General features: G+C 42.6%; 1 protein-coding gene across 2 annotated transcripts in view; it reads left to right on the top strand.

Moving 5' to 3' along the window:
* The window catches only part of KNTC1 (kinetochore associated 1), a 913,665-nt gene that overhangs the window by 115,272 nt on the left and 772,281 nt on the right, over positions 1-26,112 (top strand). For both annotated transcript variants that reach the window (XM_078667574.1, XM_078667573.1), the window contains exon 3: positions 3,569-3,689. In XM_078667574.1, coding sequence (XP_078523700.1) covers positions 3,569-3,689 — 121 coding nt within the window. The remainder of the gene's footprint in view (positions 1-3,568; positions 3,690-26,112) is intronic.

Below are 26,112 nucleotides of genomic sequence, written 5' to 3' on the forward strand. Positions count from 1 at the left end.
CCACCAGTGGTGGTGAGGCAGTGAATATGTATTTCAGTCAAACAGTGAACAAAACAGTCGACGCGGCGTTTCGGTGTTTTCTAAATCTTCACACCTTCTTCAGGACTTTCGCAACAATTTGACTTAATATCTGATTAAAATGAGAAAAAAGGATTTAATTTTCCTTCCATACAGATTTGTATTTCACGTGTTATTGATCTTTCGCAGGCTTAACTGTCAATTGAATAAAGCCTCTGTATGCACGGAGGGGCCACCGTCAATAGCAGGGTAAGGTCCTCTTTTTCATTGGACCTAAAGGTATCATATAGATCTTAATTTACTTGATCTATCTAAGTGTATACTATATTTTGATTTTTGTCAGTACACCGACCAAGTCTACTAACCTGTTTATGTTCTTAGGTAGATCTTGTAGATGTGGTTTAATGAAAAACAACCTCTTTGTCCAGATTATCACCTTCTTAATATGAGGTTGTTTTTCATTAAACCACATCTACAAGATCTACCTAAGAACATAAACAGGTTAGTAGACTTGGTCGGTGTACTGACAAAAATCAAACTATAGTATACACTTAGATAGATCAAGTAAATTAAGATCTATATGATACCTTTAGGTCCAATGAAAAAGAGGACCTTACCCTGCTATTGACGGTGGCCCCTCCGTGCATACAGAGGCTTTATTCAATTGACAGTTAAGCCTGCGAAAGATCAATAACACGTGAAATACAAATCTGTATGGAAGGAAAATTAAATCCTTTTTTCTCATTTTAATCAGATATTAAGTCAAATTGTTGCGAAAGTCCTGAAGAAGGTGTGAAGATTTAGAAAACACCGAAACGCCGCGTCGACTGTTTTGTTCACTGTTTGACTGAAATACATATTCACTGCCTCACCACCACTGGTGTTTTTTAAATCTTGATGTTTTTATTATGTTTTAGAATGTAACCCATGTTGGGAGGGAATAAATTTAACAACTATTTTTGCAATTGACCAACATTGGCTTATTGAGTATACTTTTATATGACTTTATGTGATTGTCCATTTTTTGCCTTGCTTGGATAGGTTTCTATTAGTTAAAGATAATAGGGAGATCTACCCACATATCTCCTACCCCCCTTTTTTATTGTTCTTTGTTTGGCCACTCCAGCCTATTACGTTTTTAACAGGGATTCTTGTTTTGCTGCATCATAAAACAATTCATAGATCCGTTTTAGGAAGAGGAAATTACTCACAACTGATAACAAATGCAGCTGGGTCTCGACTTTGCATGGACAAAGTGAAGGCCAGTGGGTAACGTGGCCAAATGCCCGGCATGGAGAGCATGCGAGCGCTGCGTGTGCTGTATCCTGATTGACTGATTGTTCCTACCTACATGTGGCATCTAACTTGATGGTGTTTTGGGAACGCGTGCCCCTCTGGCCATGTGCGCTTTATTGGGGCCACTCTCCACGGACCATTGTGGTGTTGCTGCCGATCTGTGCGATTAATCGGGGTTATTCCTGCTCGCACATTTGTTCTGCTGTTCACGTGCCACCCCACCTGTTATCTGTCAATCAGTGGCCACCGGCCTAGGTCGCAGGGACTGCCTGCCCCCTTATTTCTGACTCTGGGTTGATGCAGAGATCATATTGGGCAGTTTTGAAAACAGTGACACAATTTCATTTTTATTCATGCATTTATCATTTCGTACATCAACAACAATATTAACAGTTGTGTACCTTTCACATGGAAGGGCATCCTGCACACAACGTCCGACCAGTAAAACCAGTAAAAAAAAAAAACCCAATTACCAGGAGAATTACCCATGTGAAAAATATGCAATCTTGATACCTATCTTTTCTTGTAGCCATACTTCTTATTTTTTTTCCTCTTAGCTCTATTTGTCTGCTTATAGTTCATATAATAGATCGGGTCAGTAGTTATCTGATGATGCAAGATGACAGATTTCAGCCCACTCTCAATTGCATATCAGGAAATGGGCTGCTGCGGTTGACCTTAGAAGGACATTTGGTAAATGTGACTACATTCTGAGGTGAAACAAAATCCCTCAAACCATTTGTCCTACAGTCTGGGCATAATTTCCAAAGCACCTATATTTAGGAATTTCACCAACTCGAGCAGATGACCTTGCATTTTGTTGTGACTCAGGAAGACTTATTATGTCTTATCGAGTGGTGAATGTGATGAGCACTAGATGTTGCCACCTTGCCATCTTAAGGAAACCTTTAGGTCACTTTGCATTCCTCAGCGTTCAGGACATCCTGGCAATAGTACTATCTTGTCTAGGCAATGTATATCGTGCATTTTTAAGTATTAATAAAGGCTTAATAAACACTCTATACTTCAAAATGTGACTACTTGGAACCTGTTGAAACTAAATTGTGATTGTGATAAAATGACACTCTAGCTCGTTGATCATTACACTGACTGTCAGTGTCTTAACACATCCAGTTTAAGGTATTCTAAGCTGTCTCTAAGTCCACATTCAACTAATGACCTAGTTTGTTAACACACCTCTGTACTAATTGCAAGCCACACGGGTCCTACTGTTGACCAAAGATTTAGTGCTTGTTATTCATAGATCTGAGTATCCAACTGTCCGATCAATACTCACTGCCACAGAGATAAGGAGACAACCATTGGCTGTTGGGCAGAAGATTTGCTTTCTTGTTGGCTGTTCCCTAGTTGTTGCTTTACGTTTTTACCCCCAAATTATGGCCAGGCTGGTGGACAATGTGTTCTATACAAACCAGTTGTATCTTATATATGAAAGAGAGAAACTATCTTAAGTATGAAAGGAAGAAACATCATCAAACACTGCAGCAGACTGTAAAAACCACCATGGGCTACAATAGAAATTATTCCTTTGTAGCAAATTTAGCTCCAGAACAGACCCCAACATAATGCCACTGAACACTTAGTTGATTGGTTGAATGTTTGGCTCATGGATACCAACAAAATAGTCTCTACTATTATTTTAGGACACAACAGAAATCAAGAAAGAGGAGCTTTTGAGGCTTGCTCAGCTTAAGCATCTGTTATAACTGGACCCACTTGAATGTAACAACCAGGGTTCTTTTTAGCTCAAATATGTAAATATGTTCCTGAAACCCCAGGACTATCCGGGAAAACAAAAGATTATTTAGTGTTATTTCAGACATCTCTAAAAAGATACTCAATATTTTTTAGTACGAAAAATCACAAGTTTATTTCTCTCGATCAATGAAAAGTAATAGAAATTTGGAGACTGTCTGTTAGAAAGGGTGCTTTCATCACAGACTCCTCAAATTCATTAAAACAGCTCATCCTGATTACATTTTGTGTCAATATCACCTGGTGTAGATGGGCAAAATTTCCATAAGCAAATTGTTGAATATGCTGCCCATTGGTAATATGATCTCTTGTGCTTCCTGTTATCACTTTAATCTGAATAATCCTGTTTTATGATAATAATTTCGGTAAAACAAGGGAATGCCTTATTTGCTTTTTTATTTACAGAAGCAAGAATTTGAGGGGGGTCAAACAATATTTTTAATGATTCCTAACGGTGCTTCCTTTTGTTCCTCTTAAGGTGTTGGACCTACCTCAGCTGTATGCTTGCAACTCAAGCGAAGGTTGTGTAATTGTAGCCGACCAATCCGTGTCCCTTTTTGACAGCATTTGCCAGTCTATTCGGCTGCATCTCCAGTTTGGTGAGTTTTCCAATTTGAGCTAGAATGTAAGGTATCATTTAAATAAGCAATGTTACACAACACATACCTATTTGCATGAAACAATAAAACTGTCCTTAAAACAGCATCTTTAAAAAAAAAATGGCATCTCCGGACTGAAGGATGCACTTCCGGGAGTTTTGAGAGGGTCAGTGAGGGCCTGTGATTTTTTTTTTCTGTCGAAGCAAACCACCTATTCATGGACATTCACAATCCACCTCTTTGGAGGAGGATGCACCCCACTCTTAATGAAGTGATTGCAGTCACCAACTACTGCCATCCCTCAAAAGTTGCCCAAGTGCACTGGGTGCTGTACGTAGGACTACAAAACAAGGAAGGTAACCAAAAGATAAAAGACGAGCCCTAAGCTGAAGCAAGAGTGCAAGTACTGGTGACTGGTGAGGTGTGATAAGCCCTTGAGGGTAAAGTGCTCTGCCAATACTACCACTCACCAGACCTCCTGTGAACAGATGCAAGCAATTCCTGGGGCTATAGCATGTAGGAGTAAGAATGGAAGTCAGAATGAGCATTTATGGCTCGAATTTGAAGAAAAGGAGACCCTGTTTTGATCAGTGTCCCAGAGTTTGAGCTTCAGAGCTCCAGCATCACTGTTGAACCCATGATCAATCTGCTGAGAGAAGGACCTCCACCAGGAGAGAAGGCCTTAGGAGATTTGGAGACCGACTGCAGAACTTGGGAGGAAACCACATTACCAAGCAGTGTAGCAAGTGAACAAACCAATGAGCGATTGAGCAAGCAAGTAGCACCGGCCCCTATATGAGAAATCTAAGAAGTCCGGCTTACCCGATAGGACAGTCACAATACCCATCTCAGGCTCTCGGAGTGAGACTCTTGGCATACTACTTGCCATCTGTCTTGGGCATTGCTGGTGAGAGAAACCACCAACCAGGCATGCAAGACCAAATGGGGAGCCTTAATTAATGTTCACTTGTCCCATAGTTTCATCTCAATTACCTTGTTAGTCTGGGACTTGCCAGCAAAGGGCTGTATTACTGAGGGAGGCTAGAGCTCAACAACTCAAATGGAGGGCTGTAGGCACTGGATGTGTGGGGGTCCAGTAGGTCTGATGCACCTCTGCAAGTCAGAAGAGCTGTTTTTACTTGGGTTTGTTTCTGTATCTGGGGGATTTGCACAGGGAGTAATCTGAACAAAATGAATCATGTGGAATGGAATGCTGGTTACCATTTAGTGTTCAATTCAGTATGTCCCGTCTGGTATTCTAATCCTAACCAGAAGTGATTGAGTACTTTCTCTGTATTCCCTAAAAAAATGTTTAAGAAGTGCCAAACTATGCCTCTTGTAACGCAGTATATTTTAATCCGTTTGTCCCAGTGTATGGGACCATAGAGAATACAGGTGTATAACAAACTAATTAGAAAATACTTATTTATTTAACGACCTTGCAGTAAAATGCAGGGACTAATGCCCTACATACCTACCAGCTTAACCAAGGGCTGCGATAGTGGTTTGAGCCCGCTTTCCCACCTTGCCCGAGGTGGAGTAAAGGTATTTGTGCCACCATGTGTGGGAGGTGGCAAGTGTATAGCAATAGGAGAGCGTGTCTCTGTGTGTGACGCAATCAGTGATTCATAAACTAAGTTGGTGGAGGGAAAAACAGATGAAATTGGAAATTGCGCAAATTTACCTGAGTTTTTCGTATGCTAATATTATGTCATACTGGTTAGGCAAACAGTCTCAAAGAACTGTGTACATTGTGAGATAGTAGTTTCCTTTGTGGAGCCAATTACAGGTGCAATCACCTTGTTCCCCCATCATTTCGGTTACTAAGAGAATTAGGAAGTACTAAGGGCCGCACTAGCTTTCTGTAATCAAAGAGGAGAATTATTTTTTTCCTTGCACGTACGAGAAGCTGCAGCTTTTTCCCTGCATCAGAACAAAACATATAGTCTTCAGAGTATTGTTTTAATGTACATGCTCGGGGCTGGACTGGAACACTCATTGTCTATGATTCTGTCAGCATGACACAAGAAATGGAAATTTCATATTAAATATTTGCCAACATTTGGATTTCCTGCTACAGTTTTATCCAAGCAAAAGGCTCCTGTTTGCTGTTTTGCAAAACTCTGTGTGCTTAGGAGAGACAGTAGAATCAGCCTTGTCTAGTCTATTAATGTTTTTAGACCAGGCCAAGTAATGTCTTGCCAAAGGCATGACTTCTCTGAGGTTCTCATCAAACCACAGTCCCTGAACACCTCAATCCCTTTAGAAAACCCTCTTTCCGAATGGTACAGTGAGGTACTCGGGAACCTATTCTTTGCCCTGCAGACTTCAGTTCGTTCTCTTTCGGCGAGGATACGCTAGGCTACGAGGGGATGCCTTCACATGGATAGATTGTATTGAGGCATGACACGGTCATAAATCACAGAAGTCCCTTAATACTGCTGCTTCTACAGTTTACAAGGAGACATTTTGTTGTAGTTGCAGCATGTCTGTTAGTTTGTATAACCCCTCCTGCTTGCCATCTGCCCTTGTATTCAAGTCCTGGATCCCAAGCCTGAGGACTTGGTTCTAATTGTTTGTAGGGTTTGGATCCTGCTCACTGATGGTAGGTTCAGGGGCCTACTTCGGTCTTCCCAGCTCACACGTTCTGAGAACCTATGTTTATAGGCTAACATCTTACACAGAATGTCCTTTCAGTTCAAGGGCAGGTGTTGTCCCAAAACCCATTGCCCTTGTGGCATTGCCACCGGTCTCCAATGGTGTTTTTTGGACAAATTCTAATCAGAATGGGCTTGACAGCAAGGCATTTTTGGAGTGTTAAGAGTTAACCTGTCACCATTGGCCTTTACAGATTAAAGGCTGCCTTCATGTGCATTACACAGAACTACCCCTACAGAAATGCAAAAAGGGGGCATAGAAGAGGTGCTGCAAGGTAAAACACTGTTTTATTTTGACACACTTTTTGACCCCTAAAATTAAAAACCTAAACGAGGCATTTAATAAATGTCAAGGTGTTGATTATATGAGAGGGAAAATGTTCAGGATGTTGGCAGGATGCCATCTTCTAGCACTGATGCAAGATCGAAAATAAAGGTTTCACCAGATATGTTAAACACACTTTGATGTCCCAATTCTGCCAGCACACAGAAACTACCTTTTTGTCTCGCTCTAGAAGGCAGGTACTTTCAGTTAAGGAGCCCTCCCTTTCACCTCAACACTGCACCTAGGTGCCGGCAAACGTGCTGGGAGCATGTCTGCGTTTCCATAGAGTAGAGGCATTTTCTGCCCTAGTCAGCTTGCTACTGAATGATGTCTCCTAGAAGTTAGTGAGTGTTCTTTGCTCTTCTGTCAACAATGGTGTTACAAGAGTTGGAGGTTTATTGGCACCTCTCAAAATGTTATGTTATGTTAATTTTTATTTCTATAGCACACGGCTACTCCAATGGAGTGTCCCGGTGCTTTTAAATTGGCGGCTCATAACCAAGAAAACATAACACAGTTACAGGAGAAAAGGGGCGGAAAAAAACCCAAACATCCATTAACACTTAGAATAAGCAGAGAATTTAGTTAATTGGAACAATGAATGCAATTTTTCTTGTGAAGTTGTGGTAAATAAAATATTACCCTGGCTGAATTTCTAGGCATTAACAATTAGCATGCATCAAGTGAGAAGCAGAGTCTGTGGTATCTGAGTTAAAATGGGCTTTATTCCAATAACTCGAGTCAAAGGGAGAATATGTTCCATCACCACAGAGGTTCAGGAAGAGTCTTCTAACATTTAATAACAAACATCATATATATACTTTTACTCCTTGTACATAGGGAGCTCGAGGCAGAGCAAGACAGAAAATGAGATAAGAACATGTGGGTGTGCATGAGGGTGTGTACTTTGATGAGTCATAGGTAGGTGATAGGTAGGTGTCATAGGTGGGTGGTACACAGAGGAGGAGTTTGCATGACCAGCTCGAACTGTGTCCTAATTGTGCAACTTTGAGCATGACGTGCAATTGACGTGTAACTGGGTGGAGGCTGACTTTCAACCTAGTAGAGAGATCTCTTATGTCAAGGCGACCAGCACATCTAGTACAACTGATATCTAGAGTCAGCAAGCAAAAGAAGCAAAGGTTGTTCGTCACTAAAAGACAGAGAGGGCATATTTATTCGTTGCATGAGCTTTCTATGGGTGCAAGCACTGTGATTTACTTATATGGAGACAGAATGGCTAGGCCTATCTCCCTCGGACGGGTTCTGTGTACTTTTCCTCTGATAACTGTTATTCATAATACTGTCTTGGCCTCTTGCTGGGCTTCTCTCGGCTGAGCTAGAAGTATGCGAGGTCAGAGGGACGTAACTGCAGCTTCAGTGTGTCAGGAGTCATGTAAACATTAATTCAGGGACTGGTGGTTCAATCTGAACCACAAAAAGGGTTCAGTACGATATTTATTAGAGGTGTAAAATGCAAATACATGGGCCTTATGCTAACTTAACGTTTGGGAGACTTGATGACTGGCATTTCTAATGCAGGACATGATTGCAGGGGCCTAGTGATTCAGGCCACTACGGGAAATATGCATGGGTGACATGCACATGACATGTAACATAGGGTATATGTAGTGGACATATTTGGTCATATTTGGTCAGGCAAAATATCATTTTCCTCATTCCCTCCTTGTTCCCTACATAACCCTTTAGGATACATCTATATTTATGAGACCGTATAGTTCATCATACAGAATCATTTGTTCATCTTTAACTCTTTGTTTACGTGGATGGGGAATACAGGCAGTAGCACACAGGCTGCAAATCGCCGGGCCGCACTGCAGACAGAGACAGCAACCAAATACCATAAGTAGGGCCATTCCTAGGAAGGACATAACTTTCCATCCCCATGCAGATATTACACCCCAGAACCAACTGGACCAAGTCCATGTGCCTGGATCTTGATGTATGGCATTAGCAATCTTGTGGAGCCTTGTTATTGCTTCGTACACAGATGGTGCATTATCTGGGATGAAAATGCAACAACTAGATCGGATGACTCTACAAGCTCCGCCCCTATCCGCCAAGATGACGTCTAGAACGAGGCGGTTTTGAAGAACGACAAGTCTAATAGCAGACTGTTCCTGGGTTAAGTTCGCCAGGGCAGATGCAGTTATATTTACAACTGTTTCAAGAGTCCTTGTTAACCTGCGTATCAGTTTACTGTTTTGGATGGGACCTATGAAGAAAAAGAATCCTCTGTTGAAATCTGTATATTGCTCCCAAGCTGTTTCAGTCTGATCAATCCCTGCAGAATCTGTCTCTCTCTTTTGTCTAACATGTTCTAGTTGTGAATCTCTATGATAATTTGAGGGGGCTAGAAAAACGGGTGGCAATAAGAATGCTATATAACAAGTCCCACCCCAGTCTAAGGGCAGATGTACATAGGCTGTCTGACCACAAATGAAATAGGTATGGCGTGATGTTTTGAAAGAAGATAGTCCGTTATCATCATACTCGACTACAGTGTTACACTTGCTGTGTCCCATATGTACTGAGCCTTTCTTACTAACACATAAATCACCTTTTGCTGGCAGGACTGAAATAAACGGTGGACCTGTGTTTTGCTTGGGCTGAACATTTAACATTATAAAATTAACAGATGCATTTCCCTGTTCGTACTCTTCATTCTCTAAATCGGATCCCTTTCTTTGGGGGAATCCGTCTTTGTCTGGAAAGCATGCTTCATTCATTACGTTATTCAGGTTTCCATATATCCAGCCACCTGAATAAGCTATGTACTTTCTATCTATTGAGGTCATTAGAGCAAACCATGCTCCACACGAACCATTGTGTGAGAACGGTAAAGGGTAGAAGGGCAAGACTCCCTTCGTCTCTTGATAAGGAGGCAGTTGGCCACATACCCAGCAATCGGTCGCATTGCTGGTCTGATGAGAATGATGTAACATTCGAATAAATGTATTGTTACGTAGTGCAAGTCGATATGACAGTTCATGGGGAGGCAGGTCACTAAATGTGTGCTCTGCGGTGCTGTTACTGGAAGAGTGTATATGTGAGGAAATGGGAAAGAAAACATGTAGCAATAAACTGACACCAATTATAACAATGCACAGAATAAAAAGAACGATTAAGGTAACTATACATCTACTGCGTAATCTCTTGCAGTATTCTTCCTTCTTATCTCTCTTCCTGCTATTGCTATTCTCATGTGTGATCTTATGCATGTCAGAATCGAGTCTAACCGATTCACCACCGGGTGGGCTTAAACAATTAAACTACGTCTGACTTGCTAGTTCTTAACCTATACTCTTGCTGAGGGGTATTTTCTAGAAAACGATCAAAAATCCGGACACAAGTATAGAATCCTCTGGTGCTATGGCATGTTCCTTGACCTGGGTGTTGTCAGGGAAGGCGGCAGCAACCTGTGAATGAAAAGAGAGTAGTGCAGAAATCAAGAAAGCCAGGTAATCTGTCAGCATATTACTGTCAACATCAGTTAGTTTTTCATTTTTAGGCATAGGCGTACCCCACATATAGTTCATAAGGAGATAGGCCTGTTCTGGAATGAGCTACCGTATGCATGTAAAAGAGGGCGACCGGCAAGGCCACCATCCAATCCACGCCTTTTTCTGTACAGATCTCAGCAACTTTTGTCTTAATTGTCTGGTTTGTCTTTCTACAAGGCCTGCGGCTTCTGGGTGTCTGACACAATGGAATTTCCTCGAAGGGACACTTGTTTCATTAATTCAGAGGAGAATGGCTGATCGTTATCTGAATAGATCACATGAGGTGATTCATAGCTGGGGAAGTACTGCGCACTACTTGTCTGGCTGTTGTAACAGCAGTATAATCTGGAACTGGATATGCTTCTGTCCATCTAGACAGTGCACAACTACTAAGACATATTTGTAACCTCTACATCTGTCCATTTTGGATATAATCCATCTGGAGAACCTCAAAAGGGTGGTCAGGAGGATGAAATCCGCCTAGTTCCACCGCAATGCCTTTACCTGGATTGAACTGACAACAGATCGTACATGTTTGTACTTTCTGCTTCACTGCTGTACGTAGGTTCTTGTTAAACCAAATATTCTGTAAGCTGTCTCATCATCTATCATCTTCTCTCCTACGTGTGTTGGACTATGTGTTGAGAAGAAAACAATGTACCTTTTCCCTTAGTCATCTAACCTTGGTTAGTCTGGACCCCTCCTTGTAAAGTCCATTTCTTTATCTCATCTGTTGTGGCATGTGTCTGTATGTCGAGTACATCTTGTGTGGGATCCCTGACTGTCATGCTTTATGTCAGTAATGGTACCTCTGTCCTTGTTGTGTCTGGTGGTGTCTGTGCTGTCTGAGCTGTTCGGTCTGCCAGGTCATTACCCTGGGTAATGGTGTCTGTAACTTTGGTATGAGCTTTATATTTCAGGATAGAAATGGCTGTAGGTAAATGTATGGCCTCTAACAGGGCCTGAATAAGCTGGCTGTGCTGAATCATGGTCCCATGGGAGGTCAAGAAACCTCTCTCTTCCTCCTCAGAACCCCGAAATCATGAACGTCAAAAGCGTATTGTGAGTCAGTATAAATGTTTACTTTCAAGTGCTTGGCTCTTATGCAGGCTTGTGTCAGAGCGATGAGCTCTGCTGCTTGAGCAGACCGTGTGTCTATTTTCTGTGTCTCTATGACTTCTGTGGTCACGGCATACGCTGCTACTAATTCTCCTGTACTTGTTCTCATGCATGATCCATCTACATAGAGTGTCTGGTCTGGGCCCAGAAGTGCAATATCTGTCATGTCTTGTCTTGGTTTATTCATTACGTCCACATAGTCATGTGGTGATGCATGTACTGTACTTGAGGGCAAAAGCGTTGCAGGATTCAGAATGTTACAACGTCTGATCTCTATGTGTGGTTGAAATAATGTCAGTTCATATCCTGTCAGTCTCGCTACAGTCAATGTAAAAATAAATAAAAATAAAAAAAGCATAAAATGTTTACTGTAACATGGAGTCGCTTAAGCTGGCGCGTGACATAATGCTCTTTTTAATTCCTCAAATGCCAAGGTGTGTTCTTGTGTCCTAGGGAGAACAGTCAAAATGGCTGCCTCCTGTGTAGTTAACTGTATGAGCGGTTTGGCTAGATATGCATACTGTAAGAAGTGAGGCCAATAAAGGCACGTACTTCCTTTTGTGTCCTGGGCTGTGAAAGGTTAGTAATGAGCTGTATGATTCTTGTGTTAGCTGTCTACCTGGTGTACCCTCCTTGGAAAGCAAGTGTTGTACACCACTTGCTTTACACAGAAAGTACAAGACTGTCAGAGATGCAATGTCACAGTCTGGTTCTGATCTTGCTGTAATTAGAATGTCGTTTGTGTTGGCAGGCATGTGAATACTGTCTAGCTGTCTTTAGTGTCTGACAGTAAATGCTAGGGCTCACTGTCATCAATCTAGCAAAAATAATTATATAAAAATAAATAAATAAATAAAAATGAATTCTCAATTCAAAAGCACTGCAGTTTACAAAAAAAAAGAAATCCTACTCTAGATCTTGGGAACAGTATGGCCATACTACCTACAATATGTACTCTAAATGTATTTGAATAAAACCAAAGTATTCTTGTCATAGACAGAAGGCTGGAGCCTCTGTGAGAAACAGCCCCTCCCTTTAGAATTATGTTCGCGCTCGGAGTTCTGAATCAATTCCAATCCGGGCTACACTGTGATCTAAAATTGAATGACTGCCAGATGCTGAACTCATTGCAAGAGCAAGACTCCTGCCAATTATTCTGTTTACACTACTGGGGGAATAACTATCCATTTGCAAGCGTGACTTTATCTGAAGTCAATGAAGCTGGCTGCAAGGAAGAGCCTGACTCAGCTGGAGGACAGCCAAAAATTGTCCGCGGAAAAGAATTGGAGGATGGCCAATAAGACAGGCACTGCTCGCTCCAAGAGGGAGTAGCCCTCCCTTTACATAAACATTTACTGGGAACCAGGCCATCTCGGTCTCGGACGGACTGTCTCAAGGTTAAAAAACACATTCCTTGTACGTCATAACATATCTCTTCCCAGGCCAGAGCTTTTCTAACTTTAACTGAAGCAAACTTTAAAACGTGGTAAAAAGTAAATTAATAAAGACATATATATATATTTTTTTTTGTAACTAAGTGACATGCTAGCATTTTAAAATAATTCTGTACTGCTACTAGCTGCAAGGGAAACAATAAACAGAACAAAACAATCATGGCATGGAAACACACCATATTTTACTTGTTTGAAAATAACATGTCGAACTTCTTAATTCTGCATTGCATAACCAATATTTTCATAAGTAAGTGTGTCAGCTTTTCTATTCTACCTATTAAAAGGGCCAGACTCATACTTTTTCAAAAGGCCATGTTTTCTAATTTTAGTGGGGACTGTTCTCTGCACATATCAATTGAAGCAGCCTGTCAAAGTACAAAGGTGAGCCTTGAGACTAAATGAATGCAAACTAAACTAATGTAGGGGACACATAGCAATGCACTAAGATGGTAGTGTATTGTAGCTATCAAAAAGGGCCACGTTCATTAATTTCACAAATAGCCATTTTCCTAAGTGAGTGTGCTAACATTCACACGCTATTCTAAAGGGCAGCTTGCATTGGGAAAAATATTCTGTAGAAACATTCCTATTTAAAAAACACACTGTTCTATTACACTAATTAAAAACGCATTCTATGAAGGGTCTGATTTATATTTTCTTGTCAACCCTGAAAACATCTAAGCACCCTCCGTGCAAAACCCTTATCTCAATCCGACTGGTTTATTTACAACTTTACCGTCCTCTGAGCTAAACACATTAAATCAAGTATTCCAAGACAAAACCCTTCACAAAAACACTCCTTTACCCTCCATGCAACATTTTACCATTCAATCTGCAAACTGAATACGCCCATTGGATAACATGGCAAATCGCACCTCCGCACAAAACATGCTTTTTCCACCACTTCCACAGCTCAGATCCTTTTCAAATTTTGCATCACAGTTGTTCAAGCTATTCCCTAAATCCTCACCAAAAAGCAACCAAATCCCTCCACAGGAACGGGTACGAATTTCCGCTCAAACACGCCCCCCCCGCAAACACCAAAAAAAACCGCCAAGATTCCTCAACACCTTGTTAAAACAAATACTGCCTTCTCAATAAAAGATATTAACTCTTTGGCAGCCGAAGCACAATCATTCCCCAATGACTGCAGTACATGGGAAAGTCATGAACTCATCTCTCCACGGTATCACAGAACACATACGCACATCTTCAAAACATTTTCTCTAAGCACTTGAAAGAGATCCAGCTCTCTCCTGCCTAACGTAATGGCTAGGGACCTGATGATAACATGCTCTGCACAAGCCATAACTACATGGCGCTATTTACAAGCCATATTTACAAGAAACTCAACAAGTCACAAAAATGACACGCTATTCACAAGGCATTTTTACAAGGAGCTATACTTAAGAAAATTCAACAAACTACTCACAAGTCTTAATCTCAAGTCGCTATTCACAAGCAACTACAAGCCATTCACAAGGCGTTACACACATGGATGTAACAAACTATTCACAAGTCTTAAGCACAAAGCGCAATTCACAAATAAACCAACTAGTTACTCACAAGGCACTTTCGCAGTCCAGAAGGGACTTGTCTAGATACAAGGAAATGAACTCTTCAGATGTTGTTGACTTATTTTACATACTCTAAAGGGTACAGGTGGTGGCGTTCTCTACCTACTGGGTCTTTCTGAGGTGGTCACTTGAACTAGTTCTTCTGACAGGACGGGATAAATACCAGTAATGACGGAATTTCTTTCTCTAACAGTCTGTTCTGTCTTGACCTGTTCCCCCTTATCCCGTAGTTCTTTTTTTTTTGGCTTTATTTTTTCTCTGCTTCATTTATTTCTCTCTACTTTATTGAATTCTTTCTCTGATCTCCTGTGTCACTCTTTGCGCCATAACTCAATGGCATCTTTCTGAGAGGGTCTTGACTTTCTTTTTCAAATGGCGTTTAGCCCATGCTTATTATACATAAAATGACCAGGTGTGTCTCTAGGCCGTATTTTAACTGTCTATTCTAGTATACCCTTTCTGGTCCCTATCTGACTTAATCTTGAAAACAGAAACCAATACAATGGAAACACAATACACAAAAATAGACTGAAACATTCAACAATCATTCATACAAGAAACATTATAACATGAAACACTAAAACAGATACAACCTAAACTGATACAGAGAGTTAAACATGTACTTGAAAAACAGTTTGTGCACTGAAAATACAGTACAACCATACCGGTCTCAAAAAAGAGACACGTCTTTACCGGGCCCACGTTTAACTTAACCGTGGACACGTCTTTACCGTTCTCATTTAAAATGAGCCCGTCTTGAAACTAGATGCAATCCCCATAGTGGTACTCACCGGGAAAGCAGAACTTGAAACTTGAAGGCCTCGGAAACTTGACTTGACTACGCTTGCGCCTTGGAACCGGTGGACCTCTGGAGACCTCGGACCTTGCTCTCTCACGGGGTGGGCCTCTGGTTGAGACGGTCCGCTTTCCTCACCGCCTCACATGGATGCCTGGTCGCAGTGCGTCCGCCTCCGTGGGCCTGAGGGAGTGGCAGGAAGTCCTGCTGGTGCGCTTTGAAGTCCGTCACGGCTGCAGAAGGGGGCAAAGACTAGACCGACAACTCCGGCGAGTGGGTAAAGGGATATGTCCCTGTAAGGGCGCCAAATTATGTGGTAAATAAAATATTACCCTGGCTGAATTTCTAGGCATTAACAATTAGCATGCATCAAGTGAGAAGCAGAGTCCGTGGTATCTGAGTTAAAATGGGCTTTATTCCAATAACTCGAGTCAAAGGGAGAATATGTTCCATCACCACAGAGGTTCAGGAAGAGTCTTCTAACATTTAATAACAAAACATCATATATATACTTTTTACTCCTTGTACATAGGGAGCTCGAGGCAGAGCAAGACAGAAAATGAGATAAGAACATGTGGGTGTGCATGAGGGTGTGTACTTTGAGTCATAGGTAGGTGATAGGTAGGTGTCATAGGTGGGTGGTACACAGAGGAGGAGTTTGCATGACCAGCTCGAACTGTGTCCTAATTGTGCAACTTTGAGCATGACGTGCAATTGACGTGTAACTGGGTGGAGGCTGACTTTCAACCTAGTAGAGAGATCTCTTATGTCAAGGCGACCAGCACATCTAGTACAACTGATATCTAGAGTCAGCAAGCAAAAGAAGCAAAGGTTGTTCGTCACTAAAAGACAGAGAGGGCATATTTATTCGTTGCATGAGCTTTCTATGGGTGCAAGCACTGTGATTTACTTATATGGAGACAGAATGGCTAGGCCTATCTCCCTCGGACGGGTTCTGTGTACTTTTCCTCTGATAACTGTTATTCATAATACTGTCTTGGCCTCTTGCTGGGCTTCTCTCGGCTGAGCTAGAAGTATGCGAGGTCAGAGGGACGTAACTGCAGCTTCAGTGTGTCAGGAGTCATGTAAACATTAATTCAGGGACTGGTGGTTCAATCTGAACCACAAAAAGGGTTCAGTACGATATTTATTAGAGGCGTACAATGCAAAATGCAAATACATGGGCCTTATGCTAACTTAACGTTTGGGAGACTTGATGACTGGCATTTCTAATGCAGGACATGATTGCAGGGGCCTAGTGATTCAGGCCACTACGGGAAATATGCATGGGTGACATGCACATGACATGTAACATAGGGTATATGTAGTGGACATATTTGGTCATATTTGGTCAGGCAAAATATCATTTTCCTCAAAGTTAACACCACCAGAAAGGAACCTAAGAAAAAGGAGACCTTTCCATTTGTATGCTGCCTTGAAGAATTGGTTATCATAGTTTATTAGCTTGATATACCTTACATTTGCCTGCATCCTCTCTGTGCCTCAAGCAAGACTTCAAGTTAGGTCGCTGAAGTGGTAATTGATGGTAGGTTATTGCAGCTTTGAGGCTCTCTATATCTACATGGAACCTCACACCCACTGTGGTCTCTGTCTGTTTTTGACTTCACAATTGAGCAGGTCTTCCTGCATCTTCATAGCTCGCCGATGTGCCCTCTCGATAGTTTGTAAACGGGTACCATATGTCTCTGGGGTGGACTGAAGCATAATATATGGTGGCATGCATTTCATCTCAATCATTACATTATGCCAAATTTCGGAGCTCGTCTTTTATCCTGGTACTGGCCCTTTCATCCAGGTCTCGACGATCTGTCTCCGCTGATAGTATGCCCTTTCTGTCAATCCTCCAATTTTAGGCACTTTTGCCTACATGTCCAGGCAGTGCAGCTACTGGGGCGCATGGTATTGTAGTTTGGTAAGCGCGTCAAAACTGTACACCTCCATGGCAATTACATTGTGGTCAAATAGGATCTTTTATTAGAGCCTCTTTATGTAGGTAAACAGGGGTATACTAGAACCTTCGCATGTATTTATATTGCAGAGGCCTGTGCATACTGGTCAGTGATCTTAGCTCAGTCTGTTTAACGCAAAATATTCCCATTCACCCTCTGTGGAGAAGTGTGGCTCAGGGGTTAGAGGCAGCAGACCCGGAAGCTGAGATCGGTCCTGGACCAGGGTTCAATTCCCCGCCTCGGCGGGTCTTGGGCTAAAAATTCCACGGACTCGATAATTCTCGCTCCGGTGCCTCCTCGACTCACAGGTTCACACTCTGCGACTCTGGGCAATAGCTTGCTTAATCTCCACAACGGCCCCTCGCGGCGGGATGCCTGACTTTCACCTTGTGGATACCCTGCTATCTCACAGGGGAATACCAGGAAGGGTTCCCTAAGCAAGCGCCGGGACACCCACTGCGGGTAGCTGTGCGCTATATAAGCTCAACTACATTTACATTTACATTTACATTTACATTTGAGAGTGACTTACACAGTTCGACTTCAAATAACATTTAGTGATAACTTCTTCAGATCTATTACATTGACCTATGTGTGAGGCACCCATCTCTGGCTATCAGCAGCCGAATAATATCTGTCTGGGGTGGAAATGTGCAGATTTAGTCAGTGCCGATAACAAAAAATGACTCGTACTGCATGTCTTAATCTAAAAGTATAAATCGTATCCAGTGGGCACATGAGGTTTTTTTTTTCTTACACTGATAAAGCATGAAGTATTTTGATTCTGTTATATCCATGGCCCATCTTACTTGGATCAGCATACTGAAAAGTAATTACCAACATTTCCATCCATAACTTGGGGTTGTTAGTCTGGGAAACATTGAGACTTTTTTTTTCTAGACAACCACAATCGGGTGGCATACAGCATCCCATATGTTTCCCCTATTCCCCGCAGCAGTTGTTTCTCGTCGCAGAAATCCTTCCTCACTTCTTGTACAACTGGAGTACAAACCTGAAAGATGGACATTTTATCTCCCTTTTGATGCAGGTCTCATTTACCCCCCTCGCTAGGCAGAGGACGTTTTCTCAATCACAATAACTAAATCCAGCCATTTAGTGGACTAGGTGGCCCACCTGGTAATGTCCCGGGCATCATGGACTAATGAGCTCTCTAATAAAATAAGCTTAGGGAAGTTATCCCAACCAAGTATGCTTGAGATGAGACACATTTCAGATTTTCAATTACAGCTGACTCTCAGAACCACAATGTGAACATTGTTTTCTCTTGGTCTCGATGGCGTTTTTTGGTGTCTAGGACATTTTCCATTTGCACCATCAGTAGATGTTTTATATAAGATGTGTTAGCTACGTCCACCACATGAGAAATGCACCTTCAAACTATGTCAGTTTCTGGTTGCTTTTTTATAAAGTCGCTCTTTCAAATGGACCTAGTGAATGGTCAAAAAGGCGATCTTGCTATCTATGGCAACCGTTCATTTCAAGAGTCTGGTGCCATTTATGTCATCCACTGGTCGTTTTGCAACACGTCTATCTTATACAGCATCACTTTCTTTTGTGCTCCATTGTCTCATGTGAGCATTCAGGATCCATTATTTTGTTTTCTTTGTTCATCATTCTTCCCCTAATGGCAGATGGCAATCCAATGAGGCAGATCAAATGTGTAATGCAATGAGCAGACGCCTGCGCCCATCAAGATGACTACAAATTCTTTAATCTTACACAGCCACAGAACACAATCAGTTGTTGAAGCCTGAGAACACTGATACCTCTCAAGCCCCTAATATGGAGGAAAGTGATTGCATTCAATGTATTTTGCCCTTTCTCGTAGCACGTTTCTCAGGGGAGCCTGCTCCCCATGTCACTACTGCTTCCCCCTTCCAGGGGATAAAGTCTTTGAGAAACGGCTCCCGAAAACAGACACCTTAATTCCCGGTGTGTTAAATTCTGAGATTCAGCAGGAAATCCAATGGCACCAAAATAAATGGGCAGTTACCGTTAAATCCTGCGAGGGGCCTTTTAGTCTGCCAATACCTCCCTAGGAAAAATAGCGCTTTGAAGCACTCAATTTCTCAGTTTAGAGGATCATATCACCAACACAGTCCAGCCTCCTGAATGATCCGACTTCAAGCTTCTCTTGAGGACCCTTTAGCTCCACAGAGTCGGAGGGCATCCTCTTTCAGTGTCACTGTCAGAAAAACAGTTTACTCCACCCTCTCCCATTGTCTGAGATCTTCCACTAGAATCTCTTGGGGCACCACTTAACCCTGTTTTGTGCCCCCCTTCCAAATTTCCCAAAGATCTCCGATTTAGGATTCATCCCTATTACATCCTCAAAATCATACAACTTCAGAAAACGGCATTATCCCCTGTGTTTTTTCCTTTTTTCCTTTTCTGTTTTTTGCTGCTACCCCAGCGTTCTACTCCGTGCCCCAACTGGCATCAGCTCTTGCTCCTGACCTCTAAATCTCTCAAGGAAAGTTTCCAGTTGCACCTCCAAAGCATGTTCTGGTGCACAGTGTCCTTCAGAGCAAAACTGGCTCGAGTATTCATTCATTCATTCATTGCAGTTTGGCCTTCTCACCCAATGTAATGATGGGGCCCCCCTAAATGAAACAAAATGCTGTTTGCTTTTCTTCCAATCTTGGGTACTCACAAAAAAAGGTGGAGTCTCGGTAGTCGCCAAATGGGCCCCCCACCTTTATAATATATATATATATATTATCATGTAGTACTTCCTCTGACTTCAGCAAGACATCCTCCCCGGCCCTGACGAGCTGCTGGTTCACAGACTGCCTCAAGCGTCCATAGGGGCACCCCTTCTAGCTGCCACTCGAGAGAAAGGGTCAGTGACTGCTTGCTTTTCCGTCTGGTTCATCCTCTGCTTCCAAAGTTGCTGGGGATGGTGTGCCCCACTCCTGCATTGGACTGCAGTGGAGAAGTGTGGCTCAATGGTTAGAGCGGCAGACCCTGATGCAGAGGTCTGGCTCGGGACCAGGGTTCAATTCCCACCTCGGCAGGTCTTGGGCTCAATTTCCTCGGACCTGATAATTCTCACCTCGGTGCCTATTCTAATCATGGGTCCCACTGTGCAACTCTGGGCAATAGCTTGCTTAATCTCCACAACGGCCCCAAAAGCGCTAGGATGCCTGGCTTCACCTTGGGGGTGCCCAGGAGTGGGCATTTCACAGGGAAAAGCCAGGAAGGGTTCCACAGCGGTATGCGTACAGCGCCAAGACGCCTCAGGGTATAAGTGCACTATACAAGTACGAATTCATAAATCATTCAGCAGTTTCTCCGCGCCTCTGCGCTCACATCTTCACCTCCGCTAGCACTAACAGATCCTGGCAGTACCAACTGCGCCCCATTCCTTGGATTGCGAAAATAAAACCTCCCCGTCAGAGCACTGGCCGGGGCGAGACACACCTGTAGCTTTCAGACCCATCACATACAATTTAAAATGGCGTCTCTCTGGTGTAGCCGCTTAGCGAGTCTGCGAAGGCGAGTTAGATCGGAGTTAGTTCTATCAACAGCAGGAGGGTAGTCTAGCTGGGGTGTGCACGGGCGGCAGGTTTGGGGGGCTCAGTATCTCCATTTGGGGTAATAAGGGTACAGCGGGACACAGTTCTTACTTATAGAATGGGTAAACTAGGAGTTTCATGTATTTTGCCACGCAGCTGAAATATAAACAGTTTAAATGCTGAAAGCATACTTGCAGCTGCTTCTCCATTTGCAGTTGTCATCAGGATCCGGAGTAGTCTCAAAATAGCAAGTGGTTATGAAGCGAAAATGGCAGACCTGGCAGGATTCACCGTATCCAGAATCCCATTAAGGGAGAATGTGTGCCAGTCTGATTCATTGCCTCTTTCTTCCTTCTTGTATACATTATCATTTTAATCCCATTTAAGGTTGCTTCAAATGTGATTTGGACATGTTTTTTCTTCTTTAGTCCACTTATGTTTTAATCTGTTTGTAGGAATTTTAACATACATACATCCATAGTACATGATGACAAAAGTCCACAAAAGCAGTCAGTAAACTAATGTTGAAGGTGGCACTTTCACATATTCTACAGTATCTTGGTGCATACATGGCTGCTTCTTTTATCATAAATCAACATTACTTAACTTTACAATTTTGCAGTATCCGCAGTCTCGCTCGCTGGTCATGGCTGATGCTCATCTGGAGGAATATCAAATTTCTAGTCAGTGTGGACCATATCTCATCATTGTCAGTTAGTTTAACATCCTGTCGTACCATTTTTATTTTCTTTGACCATGCACCATTCCCCCACATCTGTAAGCCACCTGCTAATCTTAGGACCCCAGCACTCAACCAAGCTGCTACAATGCGTCTTTTTGGCAACAGCAATGTAAAATCAAACCACTTTTCATCCTATTGTTTGTGTGAACTGCTCCCGCTCCTAATAGACCTTCCCTGTATTCCAACTGCAATTCAATTTGCAATGCCCTCTGGTGTTGGTGTGCCGCCTGCCTCCATTATTGAGCCAGGTCATGGCAATCCCAGGCCAACTGTAGGTAGGTAGCATCTGTGTGATTTGCATTTGGAGTAGTCTATAATTTTCTGTGGTTCTATTCTATGGAGCATGGCAGCAGTGATGTATGTCCCCTGTCTGAAATTAAACTGTCGCATAACCTGGCATTGTTTGTTGCTGTTTGTAGGAGCGTTAGTGTCCTTTACACTTTTTATATGTAAAGCATTCATAATTTTTACCTCTTTGGCTGTAGGTTGTATTTTATCTTCACTGTAACAAGTTACTGCTTTGTGATCACCCCGCTTCCACTGTCTGTATTTATTATTATTACCTGTGTGGGAAATAGTTGGGGTTTCTAGTCTTATTTCCCTGGTAATGCTTTTGATTGCAGAGTATTGTCAAAACGGTTCCGTGTCGGAGTGAACAGCCTCCTTGGCTTCCTTTCACTGTAATAGCAACTCATTCCCATTCAAGTTGCCAGTCCGCAAGCACCCCCCTCTCCCCTTCTGACCACCTAGCCGTACTTCGTTCATGGTCTATTTTCTTAAATTTCTAGATCTCCCACGGTGCCGTACATGTGTAGGGAAGGTATGTGCCCCATCTACAGCTATACGTCCTTCAAGTATGAAGGTCCAGTTGACTTATACATGAATCTCCGGAGTATACACTTCTGCATTGTACAGATAAGATGTTAATTCTCCTTCCGATAGCATTCTTCGCTGTAATTGTCTGCCCATGCCCCTTTGAGTGTAGTACCACTCTGCCACAAATTGCAGATGGGCATTTGATAGTATGCCTTCAGGCCTTGCACCCTCAGACCTGCCTGCTCATTTGACCATTTGTACTCTGCAGCTCCTCCTGCCCCAGACTGTGTTTGTTAACAGCTCTTTCATACCCGAAGTGTTCTGCATGGAATCGCGTACATGCTGCACTAATCCTACAGAAGATGTTTTTATAGGTCTCGTGCCTAGCGTTGCAGTGCGCAGCGAGAGACTTCTTGTAGGGGGTTTCAAAACTAACCGAGGAATCGCACACGCTTGTGTGTGTGCTTTTTGTTTTCTCCCACGCTATTGGCCTTTGCGTGTGTCTTTTTAACAAAGACAGCACGCAATTGGCCAAAGGCGGGCGCATTGCTCCGCCCATGGCCTATTGGTGTAGGTTACCCGAACGGCCGCCATGTGGTTTCAATTATCGTGCCCAGACACGGGCGAGATAATTGAAACCAGATGTCTCGCTGTGGCGCACGCGCGCACCTCTCGTTGGACCATGGAGCGGCGTGTACGGCTCCTTGTCTTTGTTGATACGAGTCGAGCTGTAGTGTGAAAGCTGCAGATAATGGTTTTGCCAAAATCTCATGAATAGCACACGAACAACTTGGGTGCCAGGAGATAATTATTTTTTCTAAGATTATAGGACAAAGTTTGAGAACTGAACAAACTTATTTATGTGCACTATTAGTGATAACGCGTTGTCTATGCTAAACCCAAATATTTCACAGATGAAGAGGGAGATAGATGGAAAAGGGATATCATTGACATTTTCAAAGTTGCTATTCCATCCTTTAAATCGTGAGAAAATTACTATGATTGCCTTTTAATCTTTTAATACGGTCAAACCTGGCTTTCCTGAAGCTTTAGTGGTGCGCAAGGGATGAAAGACCCTTCCTCACGGTTGCATGAGCAAGTCACCCAAACTCAAACAATCTTCTGGGACATATTTCGAAGACTGTCCAATATGGGGCACCACCTAGTGGCTGTTGAGCTTACCGCCCTCATGCTGAATCTAAATGACATACAGTCAGTCACATAACGTGCATTTCTATGGAGTTAAGCAACGCAAGCCTGAAAAACCTCCTGTCTGTACATAAATGGTCCTTCACGTCAGTTTTGAAAGTGTCAAGGTAACCCTTCCTCCTGAGGCCGCGTCAGCCATATATACCAAGGACAACAAAGGGCCTTGCGTGCACATGCTGATAAATGTAATCATTGATCGGGTACACCGCATTAGTGCCGTTCTGACCTTCTCTCACGATTCTTTAACCCTGTGCTGACCTTTTAGGCCGCAACACTTTGCATTCTGGCAGTTGTATTTTTGCAACACATGCTGTGTGTTAGACGCAGTCGTTGTGTTTGCCAGGCAGGAGCCCTTGAAAGCAGAAAAAGGCGACCGCAATGCCAAAGATGCGCATTTAATTTCCCACCAAAGTGCCGATGTTTCCTTTCATTTTGACTGCAGGTCAATCTTGGTACCGCGGTGCTTGAGCCACACTGCCAGACTTAAGTGGGAATTCGACGCCATGGTCCAGAGTTTGGTTAACCACACCGCATAGACCTTCAGGAGGCAGGTGAAGCAGACCACGGGTGATGAACTGCATTAAAAACTTTCTTCTTTTAAGGGCTGTTCGTAGTCTTGCTTCACGTTTTATAGGTACTGAATGCACTCTTTGCAATTTGTGCTGGTTAGGTATACTAGGTATAGCTTAAGGACACCTCTAACTCATGTGCTAGCTTCATGTATTAAAATAGAACCACCATAATTAATAATACATAAATATGTACTTATGTAGAGGGCTTTGAGTTAGTCCTCTTTATCCACTGGCCTTTAATCTTGTCATTCACATTTTGCTTCCATGCGGCACTGCATGGAGAGGGCGAGGGTCCGACCTCTTCAGCGATTGGCTCTCTTGCACAGTGATTAATGGTGTCTTGTGTGATCTCCCGTGAACACCCACCTGAACAAGCTTTTCCAATGCAATAGGTCTCGCATTCACGTGAGTTTGAGCTATTGGCATTGTAAATGACTATGCCTTTTATTTATGTTTTGGTTTTTAAAACCTAAATAAAAGGCCTTGTCATTTACAATGCCAATAGCTTAAACTTTCACAAATGCGAGACCTATTGCATTGTAAATGCTTGTTTTAGATTGTTCTGCCCCCATCTACGGTAGGTAGGATTATTTTGGCCAAAATGTTGGTCAAACAATCCTACCTGCTGTAGATGGGAGGAGTGCAATCTAGAAAAAAAAAACATGTTCTTTTGTAGAATCGGTAGCAATTTATTAGAGTTCCAGCCGTCTCTTTTTCGTATGTGTCACCATTATTCCTAGATATCAAAGTGTCTATTTTCCATGGTGTTTGGGAGTCACTCATCAGGAAGGCCTCTCAGTGCTCTCAACTGGAACAGCACTGGGTTCTGTTTGTTCACACGCAGCTCAGATTTTTCTCCAAAGAGGGTTATTTTAGTTATGAGTGATGGCGTGGATGCTGTGGGGTTTAAATACGTACATCAGCATGTCGTCCACATGGAATGAACTTATTTGCTTATGGGTTCAGCTGGCATCGCCCAGTTACCAATCAGTGCTCAGCTGACCGGATCCCCCGCTAGAGCAGACAATAAAAATGATAAAGGGCACCCCTGCTTAGTGCTGTGCTCTAGTTCTCATTCTGCAGATATTATATTATTAGCCCAATGTTTTGTGTACAACAACAATGTAAGTTTAAGATCTATTGGCCCAAAATGTATTGCTTTCAGGGCAGTAAAGAGGTATCCCCATTCTACAATGTCAAAGGCTTTCTCAGTATCCCATGACACTAGAGCCAGTTGTCGCTCGCTGGATTCTACTTCTCCCATAATATGGGGCAGTCTCATTTGATATTAACCCCTTCAGCGCTAATGACAAGGGTAACTCGTCATGGACTTTCCATTGATTTCAATGGAAAGTCAATGGAACCCCTCGCACACCCTTAGCAGCCAAGTGGTTAAGGGCAGTTCTAACAGGTAAGAAGCCTTTTAGATCCGCATGTAACAAGTCTGTGATCACTTTGGACAGTCGCACGGCTAGGAATTTACCTAGTATTGTGTTATCTGTGTTAAGTAAGGAGAAAGGCCTGGCTATCCATTGGCTTTTCGCCAGGTTTTAGAAGCAATATGTTAGTTGCGTCACATAGTATTTTGAGTAGTTATTCACAATCCAGTGCTTCCTGGTGGACCTGTAATCTTTGCCATCACTCCTGTGTAAGTTTGATACCACTCCGATGCTTGGGTCTTAAATGTGTTTAGCTCCTTTATAGCTGCTTTCATATCTCCTGCAGTGATGCTGGTCTCTAAGGTGTCTTTCTGTTCTACCGTTAATTACTTGATAGTATGGGATATATGTATGTCTCCATTCAATTCTTACAGCTTGCATAAAGAGTTTTGTAGTACTCCTAAAAACACATATTAGTGCTGTCTCGTTTATTTACTATATGACATTTTTTCTTTTTAACTGCTTTGATATTGACCTGGGCCCTTTCAGGATTTAGAAGCCAAGCCAGCATCTCGACCGCTCTCTTCCACTCGCTGTGCAAACCTGGTCTATTTTGTGTGCTCTTTTTCTGTAAGCTTTTCTAAAATGTCTCTTTTTGATGGCTGTGCTTCAGAGTCAATGTGCAGCACGGTTTATGGCTCCCGAATGCCAGCCTTAATTAACTCACACACTTGGACTCTCCTG

Source organism: Lissotriton helveticus, chromosome 11, assembly GCF_964261635.1.
Source record: "Lissotriton helveticus chromosome 11, aLisHel1.1, whole genome shotgun sequence".
Taxonomy (NCBI): Eukaryota; Metazoa; Chordata; class Amphibia; order Caudata; family Salamandridae; genus Lissotriton; species Lissotriton helveticus.